Source organism: Antedon mediterranea, chromosome 3 (genome assembly GCF_964355755.1).
Source record: "Antedon mediterranea chromosome 3, ecAntMedi1.1, whole genome shotgun sequence".
Taxonomy (NCBI): domain Eukaryota; kingdom Metazoa; phylum Echinodermata; class Crinoidea; order Comatulida; family Antedonidae; genus Antedon; species Antedon mediterranea.
The window spans coordinates 12,554,110-12,574,750 of NC_092672.1; the positions used below are offsets into that span (position 1 = coordinate 12,554,110).

Here is a 20,641-nt window from a genome sequence, read left to right on the forward strand (position 1 = left end):
TCACTCTTCCCTGGTTGGACAAACTTTTTGAGAACAAAATTTTCCAGAATGTTTCATAACAATGGTATAATGCCATACATATTATTTTATCAAATATAAAGAAAACCAAATAATGAGTCCAACCCTTTCTTGCCGATTCCACTGCCAATGACGTGTAATCAGACTCTCTGGAATCAAATGTAGAAGCCTCGCCTAAAGAAAAATCGTTGAAAGAAAGAAATATTCTCTGGGTTTGCTTGAATCTGGAGTTTTCTGTCGGCGAAAATGTATAACTAAAAATGATTATTTGTGTCATGTTGCACTCATAACGAATACAATGTTATATTATTATATACTAGAGCAGTGAAAATCATGTATAGACCTGTATAAACTCCACAGTTTAACAAGTACTACTTTATATTAATAATAATGAAACAATAATATAAACAACACTCCTATGAAGTTATAGTGTGCTAATTTTGTGTTTCTTTCAGTATCAGCATGTATAATACACTACATTAATTTATTATTTACATTAAATTGGTTTATTTACTTTTCTTAAGAAAATAAATTATATTTTAGATATTGTCATGCAATTAATTTGTTGTTTATTAATTCGTGCGATGACTTGTTAGGCCTATTAGTAAAGTGATTGTATGCGAAACGACCACACTTTATTTATGCAAAATGATCGTCAAAAATATTTTAAAAAATAATCAAACCTTCCACTGAAGACACAGAGTCAGAAGATATAGAACATTCCAAATCAGATATTGAAGGTGCTGCACCTTGTAAATGGAATTTGGTTTCAGTTGACGTTTGTTTTTCCATATTTGCTGTGATGTGTTCAGGCGTTTTCGGGGATGTTCCTGCAATTCATTATAATATATTTTTGATACAATATAATAGACTGTATAACATTTCACTTTTATGTATGTTTCAATACTCTATGAGTGCATCTTAACTTGATTATTATCACCAATACAGTTTGTTTAGAATAATAAAAATACCCTTGTAATAGATATTATAGTAGATATTCATCATACCTATTTTTACTGGATCCAAAGAAGAGATTGCTGATGATTCCAGTTGGGAATCAGATTTAGATGTTGACATATCTGAACTTCCTTCACCATCATCCATTTCTTCCTTTATTAACTGTGTTGCAAGTTTTTCTGCAAGTGCATCTTCCCGTATTTTCTTGTTGAGCTCCATAACTGTTTAAAAAAAAAAGGTGAAATAAGATTGTACGATAAACATCATAGAGATAAATTAAAATACTAAAATTAGAGAAATGAGATACATCATCAAATCATCATCATCACCTGTAAAATACAATAAATATGTAGGTAATTTATGTAATTATAGACCAAAATGCATTTTTAAGTATTGAATAAAAATATTATTTCCAGTGTACCTTACCGGTACGTTTTTACCTTTATTATGATACTAATTAATCTCTATACACAAATTGGCCAAAGCAGGCAATTATGCGTTTGTTGAAGGAAGAAGAAAGAGAGAGTTTCTCTCTTTTGTGGGGACAGCTCACTTTGAACGAACAGTTAATGTGTTATTTGGTATGGTTGAATTCTTCTTTTCAAACTTACCGTCGATATCTTCCTTCTTCCACTTGTCACACTCTTTTCCAATTGCTTGAAACAATGTCGTTGTGATAGCAATACCATCAGTAGATGGTTCGTTGGATTTAAATCTATAATAATGAATAATGAACTCAAAAAGGTCGGATTTAATGAAAGGAGAATGTATCCAATAGTTCATCTTAAAATATTAATATATTTAAAATAAAAACGAAGTGAAGATCACAAGTAAATAAGCATATGCTTCACACTTCTTGGGGATATTTAAAACAAACTGAAACTTTCAGCAGCAGAATTTGCATAAACATCACCGTTAATGTCACCATCATCGTCATTATCATCATAATTGCCATTATAATCATCATCATTATTATTATTCGAAAAGGAATGAAAACCTGTTACTCAAAGACGAAACTTCAGGTATCAACTATTTAAAATAAGAACCTCACTAATACCAATTTTTGTATTTTATTGAATAATTACATATCAAAATACTCAGCACCAAACTTATTATAAACAAGAAATCCAAACAACTCGTTAAATGTTGTCAATTGCATTAGAGATACTTATGAAAAAAGATAAAGTGTTTTAAATGGTTCAAAGAACAAAAGATTGATTTTAATATATTTTTTGATAAGGAATGTTTGCCATGACTATTATAGAGAACATGAATACAGGATTAGAAATAAATGAGAACTTAATCTACTGTAATGGTAAAAACACCATTCAAATTGTATTATAAATACTTTATATTGATGAAGATCATGTATTTTTTTATTGGTGCATCTTATAAAATAACTTTGTTTTTGTGTTACCTTTGTCCAAGCATGGCCTTTACACAGCTAGTTTTTCCAGCACCTTCTTTCCCGAGAAACATACATCTTGAATTTACAACTGCAATCTCACCATTTTCAAGTTCATTTTGAAATGATCTAATTGCGCTCTTACCTCTAGCTAATATTTCAACTGGAACTAAATTGCGATTAAAATAAATGTAAAATATACAAAAACAAATGTACAAATACAAATATTTTACATTTAAGAATCAATTCAAAGCCATAGTTTTAAAACTGTCATTATGAGAGCTCATCTTCTTCACATTCATACAGTTCAAAGGTTCAGTACAATATTCATTGTGTGTCATTAGTAATACACTGTACTTTAATATTCATGATGCAAAACTCAATCAAAGTGTATTAATGAATACAAACTTACTGTCAAGTAACTTCAATATCGTATTTTTCTTTTCTTTGGAGATATCACTATTATCCTTCAAAGCAGATGCTGGTGTTTGTCCTCGCTATACAAAAAATTGTATTAAAGTATTATCCACTGTTACTTTATTAATCTATATATACATTTACGTAAGGGAAAAAATCGGTAAATCGCCTCTTACTTCTAGAATTTTTATTTGATGGTATATATAGTTGGTTCGTACTTTCGGTACTGATTTTAACCACCTTATGTAACTCTGTTTACTAATTAAATTGAGTTAGATAATTATTTATTGACGATTAAAGCGAATTTACGATTTGCTCCCAATAGAGGTGTTTTTCATAAATTGTTTTACATTATATAAACACATATACAAATAAACTTTATTATTGACAGTTGCTTCTCAACGTTTTTATTAATTAATAATGTAATTACAAAAAAATATAAACGTCGTAGTGATGTATCGTTACATGTACTGTACTGTACTTCAATCGACTATGACGGTGACAGTTTCAACAAAGTATTAAATCGCAATGTTTTAATGTATTTAGTGATATATTATTTGTAAAACATGAAAACAATTAATATTTCGTTACTAAATGGATAAAGAATATATTAACAAATTGTTCCTCTTTGCACTCATCCTCTTTTCCATCCCTCAACCCTAATGTTACATACAAAACACAAATTAAGTTTGTTTAAATTTGACTCAAACAATTGGTCTCATTTTGTGACAAGTTTCTCTTTCGGAAGTAATTCACAGGGTGCTAATTTTAGTTGAGTACATAAATCACCGTTTTTATTTATTCGTTATTGTAAATAAATGACATTGTCCTGTGGTACGTACATTTGAAATCGCCAGTTTTTAGTCGCGTGGACGCGACTCAATAGTTCACTATGTCGGTCGGTCGGTCTGTCTGTCGGTCCGGTATCACTATGCGTTTTATCGCTTTTCTGTACTTTTTGAACTGTTTTGATGTTTTTTCTGAGAGCATGCGACTTATGGCTGTTGGCCTTGTTTAACGCTGAAATTACTATGTATTCGAGAAGCATCTGTGGACGACCTAGATGCGAGAGAAGCGAGTAAACTAGTAATTTACATAATCCGGATTGTAATAAACACATGCATAAGTTTAAAATAGTGTGCACACGTTAATATGACACAATCTGAGTACCTTTGGACTAACAAACAAAATAGTAACTGCTCTACCATTTAATGTTTATTGTGATTGAATACACTTTAAAAATCTCTCAAAAGCCACATTTTGAATTTTTAATTTTCTAAATTGTTCTGTCTATGTAAAGCGCATTAATGCTTTCAGCATAATGCGCAATATCAAGCACCAGTTATTATTATTATTATTAAAAATGCTATTAAAAAAAATATTATAAAAGAATAGTCGATACTGTATTAAATGTACATGTTAATTATCGCATCTATGAGAATTTACCACCACTAGCAGTAACCCGTGCTCCGCGTGGTCTTTGTCTGCTTTAATATATGATTATATACTAATTCGCATGGGATGAGTAAGTATCATATAAGCGCACTCTTCCCTCATAAAAAGCCATGGATGTTGTTATACACCAAGTATTCCTTCACTTTTAAGTAACCATGAGCTACAAAATGAAAGCAATACTGGATATGGGACTTTACGAAAATGGAAAAATGGTGCTGTGTGAATACCATGATGCGCGCAATAACATAACGAAAGTATGTTAATGAAGTATTGGAATAAATCAACACAAAAAGTAGTCGAAATTTGACGATGCGCTCGGACACAAACTATTACTTTTTGGGTGTATTTTTTCTTTGAGACGTCAAATTACTGCTATTGTTTGCTTTTTTTAGTGTTTATCCTTAAAATTCAGCAAAGTGACATAGCCTATCGTGTGCGGCCCATCAATAAACATCAGTGTGCCAAATGTGAGCACGTACCGTTCGGTGGCTTTGGAAGAGATACATAAAATTAAAAAAATTTAGTAGCATTAATATTTAGATGCTAACATAATGTCTTTAAACAATTGGCGCCCTTTCTGATATTCTTTGGCTCCATCAAGATGATGATTATTGTGTATTAGTTAACAAAAGATTTGTAATATTAGTTAAGTTAATAACATACTCCTAATCAAAATAAGAGTATACCTTGGATATAGGCGTACAGTAGTGGTTTGCTTAATAAGCAAAATTTAAAAATGCAAATGCAATGTTGCTGCATTAATTTACGGTACCTTGTTTCTTGCTTTAAGTGATGCTCCGTGGGCTATGAGACTGTTCACTATTTCTAAATTACCACCAAACCTAACGTGTCCATGTAGCGGTGTGTTTCCCTCCTGGAGAGCAGAAAGTTTTATGTATTATAATATACATTTTACACTTTAGATACTAGAACTAAGGTTTAAACAAATTTAATATTGTATTCGTTCTGCTCCTACAATTATAACAAGCAATTAACTACTACATCTAATTATTGTATATTTTGCTTCTCGTGGGCTACTCGTCTTTCAGTAGGTAACTTCGATGATCATCCCTGCCAAATCGCCAGGACTTGTCTGGCGGGTGTAGGCGATTATACAAGTACAATTATTTAAACTCTGGAGGCAACTGGAAATGCGTCTGGCAGGTGGACAGCCGGGAATGACAGCCGGGGTGTGAAGCATATGTTTATCGATTATAGATTGAAAGTTCGATGATAAATCAGAATTAGGGTAAAAAATTGACTTCAGTAATGTAAACGGGGTCCCATCGTTTTATTACTTTTTATGAAATCATACACATAAGCGACATTATTGGTTCGGCATCATAGTCCGCAAGGTCTATGGTCAAAAAATTGTTAAGTAAATAGAGTATTTTGTTATTTATCTACGATAGACAACAGTATAACAGTACTGTAAATAATACAACTAGTTGATTTTAATTGGGACGTGGAGAGGTGTTAGCAATGAACATAATTTTGAAAGTATTGGTATTAACGTGACAGCTATATGATGCTTAAAATACTTTAAACTTATATTTACTTTGATAAATAAATATGACTTTTCACAATTAAAATAAATTAAACAACTCCAAGGTTTGTTTATACGGGAGCTTATTTAGATTAACTTATATTGCTGACTAATACGAATAATAACGTAAATGATTTTTTAAATTATTTTAAAAGAGTAATTTACATTGTTTGTTATATAGATACAGACGGGTAAGCACTGAACACATTTTAAAGTATTAATTTAGCGTCTTGTTCAATCTAAAACGCTACAGCTACACGATTTTTAATATATTTTAAATTATACTTAATTTGCTTTGATAATAACTATAGGCTACACTTGTTCACAATGAAAAGCACATTAAACGAATCTATGGGATTTGCTTATAATGGGACATAATTTAAATTAACTTTGTAAAAAAGAGTTTTTTTGTGTAAAAGAGTAATTTACATTGTCTGTTGCTGTGACTGATGCTCCGTGAGCTATGATACTGTTCAATATCTCTACATTACCATCGGCAAACGTAACGTGTTTATGTAGCGGTGTGCTTCCAAGCTGATGGAAAGAAGAAAATTAGATTATTAAACTTGAGGCATTTTTTAAGAATATATGTATTATTATATTATAATATTTATCCTTTTCTACATTCATTTTCTAATTAATTAAGAGTGAATGTAAATTATATAGAAAAACCTATTAAGAAAATAATAAAACTTGTTGATTTTAATTATTATTATAAATACAGAAGGGTTAGCACTGAACACATTTTAAAAGTATTGATTTAGCGTCTTGTTCAATCTAAAACCCTACAGCTACACGATTTTCAATACATTTTAAATTGTATTTTTGCTTTGATAATATAAACTATACATTTTTTCCAAGAAAAACACATTAAACGAATCTAGAGTTTACTTATAACAGGAGACAATTTAAATTCACTTGTAGTGTTAACTAATACGAATAATTACGTTATTGATTTTTAAATCATTGTAAAAGAGTAATTTACATTGTTTGTTGCTGAGATTGATGCTCCATGAGCTATAAAACTGTTCACTATCTCTACATTACCACGGCCACACTCAACGTGTCCATGTAGCGGTGTGTTTCCTCTCTGGAAAGAAGAAAGTTAGATTAAACTTGACGCATTTTGTTAAGAATACAGGTATTTATTACATATTTATCCTTTTCTACATTCATTTTCTAATTCATTTTCTAAGTCCTTTCGCCGACTGCAAAAGAACACAGCGCCATAAGTACTCATTTTTCTAAATTAAAATTATGTGTACTTAATGCTCGATCCACGCAACGCAAAGCCTCAAGAAAAGGAGTGGAGCAAGTATCTGGAAATGGTGAGACGAGTACTAAATCCACAGAAAAGCATAGGTCTATAGAAAAAGCACATCTTAATTTTGGCATTCTAAATGCACGTTCACTGCGTAACAAGTGTGATGAATTTGTGGACTTAGTTGTTAGCTATAATCTAGATGTAGTGGCGGTGTCTGAAACCTGGTTAAGACCAGATGATGATTTTGTGATTGGAGATTTAACTCCACTAGGATATCGCTTTGTGCATGTCCCTAGGGTGGACAAAACTGGGGGTGGTGTTGGAATTCTGTCTAAGTCAAGCCTAGTTGTTAACTTGAAAACGGATGTACATACATATGCATCATTTGAGGCTATACATGTGCATATTACGTCTAACTCGAAATCTCTTCGTTTAGTTAACATATATCGACCACCAACCTTGTCTGTTACAGAGTTCCTAAATGATTTTGAAAAAATGTTGTTTGACTTTATTCTCTTTTCGTCTGAAATTGTTTTCTGCGGAGACTTTAATATCCATATGGATAATAAAAAAAATGTGGCAGCGGATAGATTTAAAACACTGCTTAGATCGTTTGGTCTCCAGCAGCATATAAATGAACCCACACACTGTAGTGGGCACTGCCTCGACCTTATCATCACTAGAGATGATCTACTTCTCTCGGATGTAAAGATACACCCTGGCCTGTCAGATCATTTTGCCATATTTTGCAAGTTTGATCTTAAACGGCCCACAACACACAAAAACTGTAAGAAAAAGTCGCAACCTAAAACAAATTGATATTGAGAAATTCACAAATGACATTAAAGCCTGTGTGTCTAAAGCCCCTTTCTCACAGATGTGTCTGCAATATACCGGTACAGTGCTGGCGTCGTGCTGGTATCGTTACCGGCATATACCCATTCTCATCGGACTATCGTGCCGGAAATATAACCGGTATATACCGGCTTTCTGTGAGAAAGGAGTCGGGCATATTCGGCCAATAAAAAGTCTCTGACAAAATAATTATTGAGGGCGTCCTTTATTGTTATTATTTTTGTCTAGGGATATATGGCGGCGAATGTTAAGTTACAGATTATTATCTTCCTTTATAGCATATTTATGCAATAAATGCTATGTACAGTATATTGTGCATATATTATACAGGTACAGCAATTAATTAGTCGTCATCGGCAATCTGTAAAACACCTTAGAAGGCTGTACAATTTACAAGGCGACGAAGGGTCAGGCTAGTTAGGCACCAACAAAGAGCTATATGGCCTAGGCCTGCTATAGATTATGCTACAAATTTCTTCTTGTCCCTCTCTCTCTCTTATCTCATTATCCCTCCAGTTCGACATTATTATTGTTAATTGAATTGAATCGGCGCCAAAGTGATACAACCATACACTTTACCGCGCAAGGTGTCTGAAGCCTCGACAGGGAACCCGGGAATATAACGGCGTTACGTTCTCACAGAATGCCCGTCTGGCATTGCGGGGAATATCCCTAGAATATTACTAGGTCTAAAGCAGGTCATGTCGATGCCGGCATGGTGCCGGCATGATGCCGAGACGACCCGTTCTCACAGAAATCCATACCGGCATGGTAATGGTATATTCCCGCAATATTCCTGGCACTCAGCTCTGTGAGAAAGGGGCTTAATATAACTGATTTAAGTGTAATTCTTGAAGACAGTGTAGAAAGCTATTCTGATCTCAGAGCTGTACTTGATTTACATGCGCCAGTTCAGAACAAAACAATTAGGCAAAAGGACGCTAAACCGTGGTATACCGATGAAATTCGATCTGAAAGGAAAGTACGTCGTCAACTTGAACGTAAATGGATGAAATCAAAGCTTCCTAAGGATAGACAGGAATACTGTGTTCAAAGATGCGTTGTAAATGGACTGATTGAAAAGGCCAAGACGCGGTATTACTCTAGTCTGGTTAGTGACTGCACAGGTGATCAAAAGAAACTTTTCAATATAGTAAATAAACTTTTACATCACTCCAAGTCATCGGTCCTTCCTTCGTCTGTCTCCGATGAAGCTCTTGCTGAAAGATTTTCTGTGTTTTTTGTAAATAAAATTAAATCAATTCGTGATTCACTAGAAAATGAAAATACTGGCGAAGTTATAACTGCTTCTGATAAATGTAATATATCTTATGGTTTAACTAGGTCTATACGGTTTTCTCAGTTCGAACCTGCAAGTGATGAGGAAATTTTAAAAATTGTCAAAAATTCTCCCTCTAAATCATGTGCACTTGACCCGGTACCAACTTCACTGATAAAGAAATGTACTTCTGCATTTATTCCATTAATCACACATATTGTTAATAAGTCTCTTGAAAGTGGTTCTTTCCCAGAGTCTCTAAAAGTCACCCATGTTCGACCCACATTGAAAAAAACAGGTCTAGATCCCGAGATTCTGAAAAACTACAGACCTATCTCGAATCTTAGTTTTTTAGGAAAAATAATTGAGAAGGTTGTTTCTAAACGGATTTTGTCGCATGTACAAAAACATGGCCTACTTGATCCGTATCAATCTGCCTACAAAGCGCATCACAGTACTGAAACGGCATTACTTCGTGTAAATAATGACATCCTACGTGGGATGGATGATGGAAAGCTAACTGCTCTAGTATTATTAGATTTAAGTGCAGCATTTGATACGGTTGATCATTCTGTGTTGCTAAATAGACTCAGTACTTATATTGGTATTGAAGGAAATGCACTTGATTGGTGTCGGTCATATTTGGAAAAACGACCTCAACACGTATGTATTGGTGATGCTATTTCAAAAGCTTCTTTTCTAAACTTTTCGGTACCACAAGGATCTGTTCTTGGGCCGCAATGGTTTTACTATTTATTTACACCCGATACGGGATATCATAAGTAAATATGATCTGTGCTATCATGTTTATGCTGATGATACTCAGATTTATATTTCTTTTAAACCTACTATGAAACACAGTGACATTTCTTTGGAATTGCTCCAACATTGTATCTATGAATTGCGTGTCTGGATGAAAAACAACTTTCTTAAATTAAATGATGAAAAAACAGAATTTGTTCTCTTTGGATCAAAACAGCAGTTGGAAAAACTGCCACCAAGCTTTATTCACATTGGTGAAACCCAAATGGACCCGGCTAGGCAGGTTAGAAATCTTGGGGTTGAAATGGATGTGGGTATGACTATGATTTCTCATATCTCAAAAACTATTTCTGCGTCGTCTTTTCACTTGCGAAACATTCGAAGGATTCGTAAGTTTATAAATGAGACAGCAGCTAAACAACTTGTTCATGCTTTTGTCACTTCACGACTAGATATGGGAAACTCTTTGCTATACGGGCTACCACAAAAACAACTCCACAGGCTCCAACTGATTCAAAATACAGCGGCACGAGTTGTTAAAAAATTACCAAGATATGGACACATATCAAACACTTTGGAAATATTGCATTGGCTCCCTGTTAGGTACCGCATTGTTTTTAAAATATTACTTTTTGTTTTTAAGTCTATAAATGGCATGGCTCCTGAATATATTTCTGACATGCTTAGGCTGTATGTTCCCGGACGTAATCTGCGCTCTAGTGACTCGCTGCTTCTACATCAGCCTAAGTCTCACCACTCATGGGGTGACAGAGCATTCTCCGTTACTGCTCCTCGTCTGTGGAATGCTCTACCGAGCTCTATAAGATTTTGCAAAACTGTTGATACTTTTAAAAAATTATTAAAAACACATTTATTCATTAAGGCATATGGAAATCATGAGGTTTCTTAAAGTTGTTTAGACTTAGAATTGTTTTGTATACCTTTTCCTGGCCAGCATTATCTTTGGGGTGCCTCTGTCTTGGTTGTTGTCTCTGAGCACCCGGTCGTCTGTGGCAAGGCAAATGTGTATCCTGCTCCTTTGTTTGGTCACCTAGGTAGGGGTCCGGGACCGCGACAGAATAACAACGGATGGGGACCCTCCAAAGAAATTGCATTTTATTTGCCAGGAATTTGTATGATTTATTTCTTTTTTATTTTTAAATGCGCCTTGAGCACTCTGGAGTGGTATGTGCGCTATAAAAATCTTATTATTATTATTATTCCCCCCCTCCTAAAACGCTAATCGTCGTTAGACATTGCGCGTCTCACTTGTGTTCGCCACTCAGTACGTTTTTGAGCTAGCATGTGTATAGGTCCGCGTGTGAAAAGTTCTGTTTCCTTTTTTATGTTTGCCATCCATGTTGTTTTTCTATACATACAACATTAATTATTAAAATAAAGACGGGCTATGCAATGAACAGAGTTATTAATTTAGCGTCTTGTTCAATCTAAAATGCTACAGCTACACGATGTTTAATATATTTTAAATTGTATTTTTGCTTTGATAATAGGCCTAACTATACATTTTTCAAATGAAATACACATTATACGAACCTAGGGTTTGTTTATAACGGGAGACAATTTAAATTAACTTGCAGTGTTAACTAATACGAGTAATTACGTTATTGATTTTTAAATCATTGTAAATGAGTAATTTACATTGTTTGTTGCTGTAACTGATGCTCGGTGAGCTATGAGACTGTTCACTATCTCTACCTCACCATAGCCAAAATAAACGTGTTGATGTAGCGGTGTGTTTCCATCCTGGAAAGAAGAAAGTTAGATTAAACTTGACGCATTTTTTTTCAAGAATACAGGTATTATTATTATTATTACATATTTTTCTTTTCTATATTCATTTTCTAATTCATTGAGAGTGACTGTAAATTATATAGAAATACTTGGTATTAAGAAATAATACAACTTGCTGATTTTAACTATTATAATACAGATGGGTTAGCAATGAACATATTTTAAAAGTATTAATTTAGCGTCTTGTTCGATCTAAAACGCTACAGGTATACGATTTTTAGTATATTTTCAATTGTATTTTTGCTTTGATAATAACTATACATTTTTTCCAATGAAAAACATATTAAACGAATCTAGTGGTTACTTATGCAGTAGTAGAAAAGTATTAATTTCGGTTCTTGTTAAATCCAAAATGCTACAGCTACACGATTTTCAATATAATTGTATTTTTGCTTTGATAATAACTATACATTTTCCAATGAAAAACACATTAAACGAATCTAAGGTTTGCTTATAACGGGAGATAATGTCAATTAACTTGTAGTGTTAACTAATACAAATAATTAATGCTTTTTAAATCATTGTAAAAGAGTAATTTACATTGTTTGTTGCTTTGATTGATGCTCCGTGAGCAATGAGACTGTTCACTATCTCTACAATACCATCGCCAAGCGTAACGTGTTTATGTAGCGGTGTGTTTCCCTCCTGGAAAGAAGAAAGTTAGATTAAACTTGACGCATTTTTTTTAAGAATAAATGTATTATTATATTAAATATTTTTCTTTTCTATATTCATTTTCTAATTCATTAAGAGTGACTGTAAATTATATAGAAAGACCTGGTATTAAGAAAATAATACAACTTGCTGATTTTAATTATTATAATACAGAGGGGTTAGCACTGAACACATTTTAAAAGTATTAATTTAGCGTCTTGTTTGATCTAAAACGCTACAGCTATACGATTTTCAATATACTTTAAATTGTATTTTTGCTTTGATAATAACTAAACATTTTTCAAATGAAAAACACATTAAACAAATCTAGGATTTGCTTATAACGGGAGATAATACAAATTAATTTGTAGTGTTAACTAATACAGTACAAATAATTACGTTAATGATTTTTAAACAACATTGTATAAGAGTAATTTACATTGTTTGTTGCTGTGATTGATGCTCCGTGAGCTATAAGACTGTTCACTATCTCTACATTACCATCGCCAAGCGTAACATGTCTATGTAGCGGTGTGTTTCCATCCTGGAAAGAAGAAAGTTAGATTAAACTTGACGCTTGCCAACGTCGCATAATCCATCTGTTTTTACGATCCATTGTTGGGTTTACGCTTCCGAAAACTTACTTCAAGTCAAGTGCATCTACAGTAACAGTTATTATATTACCATAATGCCGTCTCTGTTATTAATCTTTCTCTTTTATTTTCCAGTTATCATGTATATGCATGTTAAACATTTTATTTGTTGCTTGTATGTATTCTAAAAGATACTAATAAATAGATAATATAGATGAACTATTTTAGATATTATTTGTTCAATTTATGATCCATTGGGATTCGCAGCTCCCGTACTTTACATGAATGAACGTTTTACAGGCTAGGTGCAAGCAGAATTTACACTAGACGAACCGTTAGCATCTGAATTGTTGGTTGGTTGGTTAATTTCTTTCCTTTTGAATGATCCAAGAAACAATTATTATTATGGTCTTTGGCCGATATAATATACATGTGCCGGTGCCAACCCGAGGTAAGGTAAATAAAGAAACACACTATGTATATGACATATACGGAGTATAGGGTCTCACAATTCGGCTAGCCTCTAGTAGGCCTAGGGCCTAGGCCTAGGCTAGGGGAGGGCTAAAATGCTCGTTAACTATTAAATAACATAAACAAGTAACAAAATCTGTCTCACCACATTTGGCCAGTGTCATAACAAACTTCTTGGAAGAGAGATGAGGATCTCAAAATCACAATAAATGCGTTAAAATTAAATCAAACAACAATAACAAACTACTATTTATCAACAGTGAGATTTAAATCGGTCAGTCTAATTACCGAAAACAACCGAAAACAACCCTAAACAACCGAAAACAACCACAAACAACGGAAAACAACCATAAACAACCGAAAACAAACCGAAAACAAAATAAAATAATCTAAATACCGAAAACAAATTTGTATAATATTTTTTAAATGTCGCCCTCTATTGATGGGTGTTTCTAAATCTAAGACCATAACAGAGACAAAACCGCGCGCGCAAAAGCCAAGGAAGACCCTACGATGGTAGTGTGCACAAAATACAACTAAAAATCGTGCAATCAATCAACGATAACATCGCATTTACTTACAGAATCTATAAAAATATTTTAATTTTAGTCTTTCGATTTTTGATCCAGAAACCAGCGCATTGCTCCTACAATTTGTGAATATGTTAATCCATAGTATAGAAAGTAAATTGACTATGGTTAATCATGATCGATTTAATTATAGATTTTCAAAGATAATTATACAAAGATACTAGGGACTATAAAGTATACATAAAACAAGCTCACTATAAAGGATTCACAATAAAATCTATTCAGTAAAATTACTGTAGTCGAGTAAATAACGTTTTTATCCTTAATCGCTTCAGTATTCACTTAATAAGTGACGAAAACCGGGGACGAAAACGCAAAGTTAGGTAAAATCATGCTTTGTTTTTGAAAAGACTAAAAACGAAATGTGTTTATAGATTTTGTAAGTAAATGTAATCTACGGTGTATTGAATTTGTACGATTTTGAGTTGTATTTTGTGCACACTACCATTTCTTAGGGTCTTCCATGACTTTTGCGCCTCTGTAAGGTCTTAGCTTTAGAAACACCCATCAATAGAGGGCGACATTAAAAAAAATATTATACAAAATTTGTTTTCGGTATTTAGATTTTTTAAATTTTTTTTCGGTTTGTTTTCGGTTTGTTTTCGGTTATTTGTGGTTGTTTTCGGTTATTTTCGGTTGTTTTCAGTTGTTTTCGGTAATTAGACTGACCCGAATTAAATGCATGCTTGAGTTGAGAGCAATCAAAACCATCAACAACAAAAATGTATCTCGCCTCTTTCCCTCTCTAGTTAGCTTGCCGTTAAATAATTATAGAGGGGGTAGTTTCAATCAACTTTGGCAGACGGCAAACATACAATGTATAGAGTGCGTTTAAATATTTTCTGAGTTTAGTAATGAGATCAGTATTTGTAGTAGACATAAGGACAATATATTTTAATTTAGATGGATTATTTGTGTAAGAGGAACTTAGTTCTACTATCTGAATAAATTAAAGGGAATTCATCTTCAATTGATTGTAGAGAGCATAATTTGCATAGTCTATCATTTCTATTAGGCCTAATACGATTCCATCTTCATTTTTCTAATTATAATATTCCTAGTCTTAGTTTAGTCACAATGTGTCTATGTTTGTAATTTTAATTAAGTATTCTTCCATTCCAACATAATTTATATTGAATGCGTGTGAAATATTGGAGCTTATAGAGAGTGTAACCTATTATCTCATAGAATTGTTGTCGTACCAATAAGCCTCGCCTTTGTTTAAATTTTGAAATAAAAAATATTTTTGACCTGTTGAGCATGCCATGTTTCCAAATCCATTTATACATAATAAGTGTTACACCATTGACCCAAATCGCTCGTTTTGTTGCGCTTTTCTATGTTGAAATTCATAAAATTGTTTAATGAATTTTTCATAATCTATTTGGTTTAGGCGCCCTACTCTCAGCTACTAACGAATTAAATTATACTTGGAGTTTGGATAGGGAATCATCGACATTCTCCTCTCATTACATCACTTGGAGCAGAATTTTCTATTCTTAAAAGATATTTTATTCTAAATTCGAAATATAATCCAAGTGGTATGAAGACACTGTTCATCTGCTGGAAAACTGGAAAGTCAGTCGATGCTACAAACCACAATGGTTCAGAGAAGTCAAGCAGGCAGAAATTCATTATATCAGATGCTTGTGAAGTAGTATGTGGTCAATGCACGTATCTGCTAAAAATCTAAAAAGATATCAAGTTTATGTAGCTACCCGGGTACAAAAAATCAGCTATGCAACTTCCATAGAAAACATCTTCTAATCCGAGTGATATAGTCAGTAGAACCGTGCATGCTACAGTAATCAATTGATTTCAGATACCGGATGGGTGAGTAGTTCTACATTTCTTCACCAGGTAGGTCTTACCAAAAAAGGCGGTTGGCCGATTAAATTGATGACGAATCAAGTAAAGTTGTTGCTTCAGAAGTAAAATATATTCGCTTATTCCACACTAGTGTAGATAAGACTGTTTTTCAGTATGGTTTTATTAACAGACAGATAAAATGAACTATAAATCACATTAAATGTATTGAATGTTCCCCTTAAGCCAACACGTAGCAATGTATAATTGTTAGATAGGCCTATCAATGGTAAAACTTAACAGTGATATAATACAAAAAAAGAGATAAAATAATCTAATATGAACAGATCTGTGTAAACATTGCAGGGAGCAATGTAACGCTCATCTGGAATAATTTGCATGAAATAACATGTGGCGTATATTAGAAATAAAATCTCCCTAGCTAGTGCAGTTAGCTGAGACGATACTAGCGTATAATCCATAGGTCTTATTGCGATTTCTACATGTTATGTCATAGGCTACTATTGAGAAGTTATATTATACAGATATTGACTGTTTAGAGGTTAAATATAAGATTTGACATCCCCGAGGGAATGATATTAAGTTCGAGGGAATATATATTTCCCGAGAACTTAATATCATTCCCGAGGGGATGTCAAATCTTATATTTAACCGATATAAAAGGCAATATCTGTTATATTATATAGCCAAGAACAAGTCTGCTGGGTTGGGTGAAGCTAGGCTAGGCCTCCTATGTATTTGTATTGTATTTAAACAAGCCTGCCTAGACACCTTACCTTGCGAAGAATAATATACAGATAATTACTAATTAATGATTCCTTGGCAATAAAATATTCACTTAGGCCTAGGTCGTTTAAATTAACAGGAGAATTTCCATCAATAAGCCTATTAATAATAATATTAAATCAGGTAGGCCGAATAAACAATTTGTCTTCTTCTGTTCGAGGAGCCGAATCAACGGATGTTCAGCGCGTACTAGTTACTAGGTTACTACCGTGAGTATTGACCAATCACAAACTGTGTTTCATCACATTTAGGGTGGACTAAAAACAAATGAGGGCGCTATGTATGCATAGCTTAAATAGTTTAGAAGATTAATTTCTTCAAGCAACTTCCGTGGCGCAGCGGTTGAAGCGTTGTCTTGCGATGGAGTGGCAATTCCACCCGAGTTCAAGATCGAGTAGATGACTTTTGTTTATTTATCGGCAAACGCGAGTGTTGCCACATGAAAATTACACAGTCAATATCATCGAACTCGAGAATGTTTATGTTTAATGACAGGGGACACGATAATTACGCAAAAATTACACAGTCAATATCATCGTTCTCGAGGATACATATATACGATTTACGATCCTCGCAGCGGTAGTCATGTGATGCAGTTTCAACCAATCACGTTCGCGTATTTACATAGGCTATGTAATCTATATATAAATTTACGTAAGGGCAAAATTCGGTAAATCGCGCTTTACTTCTAGAATTTTTACTCGATGGTATATAAAGTTGGTTCGTACTTTCGGTACTGATTTTAACCACCTGATGTACCCTGTTTACTACTTAAATTAAGTTAGATAATTAGTTATTGACGATTAAAACGAATTTAGGTTCAACGATTTGCTCCAAATAGGGGTGTTTTCCGATCGTGGTATACACTGTCTAATGGATGTCCATCTTGAAAAATACCCGCCACTAAAATGCGAGGATGCTTCGCATTTTCCTATCTCCTCCTACGATAATTGTTTTTAATAGCTGAAAACCGGTTGAACAGCATCATAATGTTGAAGACAGGCCGATTTTCTTTAAAAAAATACTATTTTGATAGATTTAATATACGATTATACAAATGTATTGATTTGCGATGAATGGAACATCCCAATCTCTCAGTCTGCCAGAGTTTGGTTTAACACAAGTAGGTAAATTTATGAGCCCTTGGTTTAACACATACGGTAGGTAAATATATGGGCCCTTTGAGAATAAACTTGCAATACTTTGACAATACTGTAAATACCAACTATTTTTGGTCCTCATTTGAATCGAACATTTCTTACTGTGAATGTTCGTATACTGTTAGATGTAATTATAAAAATATATACAAATAAACTTTATTACTGAGATTGTGGATAGGCTCTACTGTTAGATATAAACACATTATTATATACAAATAAACTTTATACTGACAGTTCGTTCTCAACGTTTATATTAATTAATAATTACCAAAAATATAAACGTCGTAGTGGTGTACCATGACATGTACTTTAATATTTCAATCGATTATGACAGTGACAGTTTTAACAAAGTATTACGGTAAATCGCAAATGTTTTACTGTATTTAGAGTATACTATTTATAGGCCTATAAAACATTGAAAAAATAGTTCGTTACTGAGTGGATAAAGAATATATTTAAAAATTGTTCCTCTGTGTACTTATCCGCTTTCCCATCCCTCAACCCTAATGTTACATACAAAACACAAATTGGGTTTCTTTAAATGAGTCCAAATAAAAAATCTGGACTCATTTTGTGATAAGTTTCTCCTTCGGAAGTAATTCCCAGGGTGCTAATTTTAGTTGACTACATAAAACATCGTGTCTATTTATTCGTTTCTGTAAACGACAATGTATTATAGTCCTGCGGTATTTGAAATCGCCAGTTTTGTTACGCTGAAATTACTGTGTATTCGAGAACCATCTGTGGGCACGACCTATAGTATAATAAATTATCTCTATTGTGGCTTGATTACACGCCTTCCGTTTTTTTTTCTTTTACGGGTTATCTCAACTCAAATAAGTGTAGTGAGGCCGCAGTTATAGTCTATTAGTAGAGTAGATTGTGTCTGTTATTGTTTATTAATAAATGTTTTCATACCCATTAATCAACAGTTTAAAAAAGGGTTCTTGTTTTTCACCCACTTAATTTCACCGTAAACGTTTTATATCATATTTCTTTTAGTATAAAACACTTTGCAAAGATTTAGTAACTTTTTGCAGGGTGTATTATTTCATAAATAAGTCATATTCACTTGACAAGCTAGTATAACTTATAGAAAAGATCATATTCAACGCAATTAGAAGTACGGTATCTCTGAAGACCTTTTTGAAGCTCCGGTTAATCCTTATGAGAAAGCTCATACCGAACGTTGTATGCATATTAATCCGCTGAGTCAGTTTACTGTATGTCTATTAATCCGCTGGATTCAGTGTTCAGTGTGAATAATATCCTTTTAAAAATATATGGATTGTATAATTATATATATATAGTTTCTATACCTTATCTACGGAGTTCACAAGATGTGGATATGTTTTACATATTTCTTCAATTTCTTCCAAGCCTGTATAGCTTGATACAGCTCTTAGTAATACTTTTCTGAGAAAAAAAAAGAATATAAAAATGCATCATGGCAAGAATATTCGGTCGATAATGTTAATATGTTTATTGTTCATGTTTCTAAATAATAATAAATACACTTTTCGTTGAACTATTTATAATATTAAAAGTTTGTTGGATATAAAATGTAAAGCTTTCTTCTCCATAAAAAAAAATGCAGTCCTCCACAGTTTGAAGAAATAACTTACTCATCCATTGAAAAAATGCACTCTGTAGTTGCCAATCATTCAGTGGCTGCTGAAAAATGAAACTCAACATTTAAGCATATATTAATAAATAAAATTAATTTACCTGTTAATTACGTAAAATTGTTGTTTTTTGTTTGTTTTATTTAAACACAAATTATTTTAATTCTCTGTTGGAGCTAAACAGTATAATTATATTAAGTCTTAAAAATCTTAAAAAACATTATGGTTTTGAGCTAATTTTTATTGTATTACACTTTATTTGTAGGAATATTTTCTGGGCAATTCCATGGTCACTCGCATTACACATTACAGTCATTTTTGTTAGTCTAAGCTTTGTACTTTCTATACTAATTGGATTTTTAAGTCAATGTTTTATATGAACATACTTTAGGTGCAAGTCTTTAATAAAATACTTTAAAAAAAATTGTATGTCTTTTACTTCGACAATGACGCCATTGCGAAATTCTGTCACACGCATTACACAAAAAGGACACAACAAAAATTTGATTAGATTTGATAAGAACGTGTCCTTAAACTAAAAATATATGAATCAAAAGATCTTATATTTTTAATTGCTATACTTTTAAAGTATAAAATAGGATAATAAAAAAATTCAACATTACACAGATTTTAAAAATATTTGACATTTTAACAAAAAAGTCCTGTCACTCGCATTACTGTCACTCGCATTACCGTAAGAAATGAACTTAGTATTTACTAAACAAAGCAGATTTTAGAACGAAGAAAAGTATACAATAATTAAATAATGCAACATTAAACCACTCAAAGGATTTTATATCAATTTTCAAGTAAAAACTTTTATTTCAACTCATTTGGATGAAGTTCTAAAGGACATCATCTATTTTTAACACTAACAGAACATCTTGTTTTTTTATAAACACAGTAACACTTTAACGGTCACTAAAAATGAAAATAGAAAATTCAAACAGCCATTTTACAAATTATGGAACTCAAAGTTCTTCGCAAACCAGCATCAAGCCTTCTTTTTGCCCTGGTAGTGGCTTTAGCAAAAGCTATAGCACTTCTAAAAGGTGATGGCCCGTCTGATGCCAAAGCAGCCTTCTTTGCTCTGAACTTAGCCACACGTTTTCTATTAGCAACTTTAAGAGCATCAATCTTCTGCTTCTTCAAAGCTGGTGGCAGA

The 20,641-nt window shown here is 32.9% G+C and overlaps 1 protein-coding gene across 1 annotated transcript; it reads right to left on the reverse strand.

Annotated features, from left to right (window-relative positions):
• Nucleotides 1–19,500, reverse strand: LOC140044044 (uncharacterized). The gene is made up of 15 exons (XM_072088525.1): nucleotides 19,477–19,500; nucleotides 19,171–19,267; nucleotides 12,864–12,968; nucleotides 12,311–12,415; nucleotides 11,618–11,722; nucleotides 6,784–6,888; nucleotides 6,228–6,332; nucleotides 5,025–5,126; nucleotides 2,793–2,877; nucleotides 2,393–2,549; nucleotides 1,587–1,690; nucleotides 1,026–1,196; nucleotides 768–848; nucleotides 124–252; nucleotides 1–23 (listed from the first exon to the last, which is right to left on the reverse strand). Exons 1-15 carry the CDS (start codon nucleotides 19,482–19,484, stop codon nucleotides 1–3), a joined length of 1,482 nt encoding a protein of 493 aa, XP_071944626.1. The 5' UTR covers nucleotides 19,485–19,500.
• Nucleotides 19,501–20,641: the final 1,141 nt, after the last annotated feature.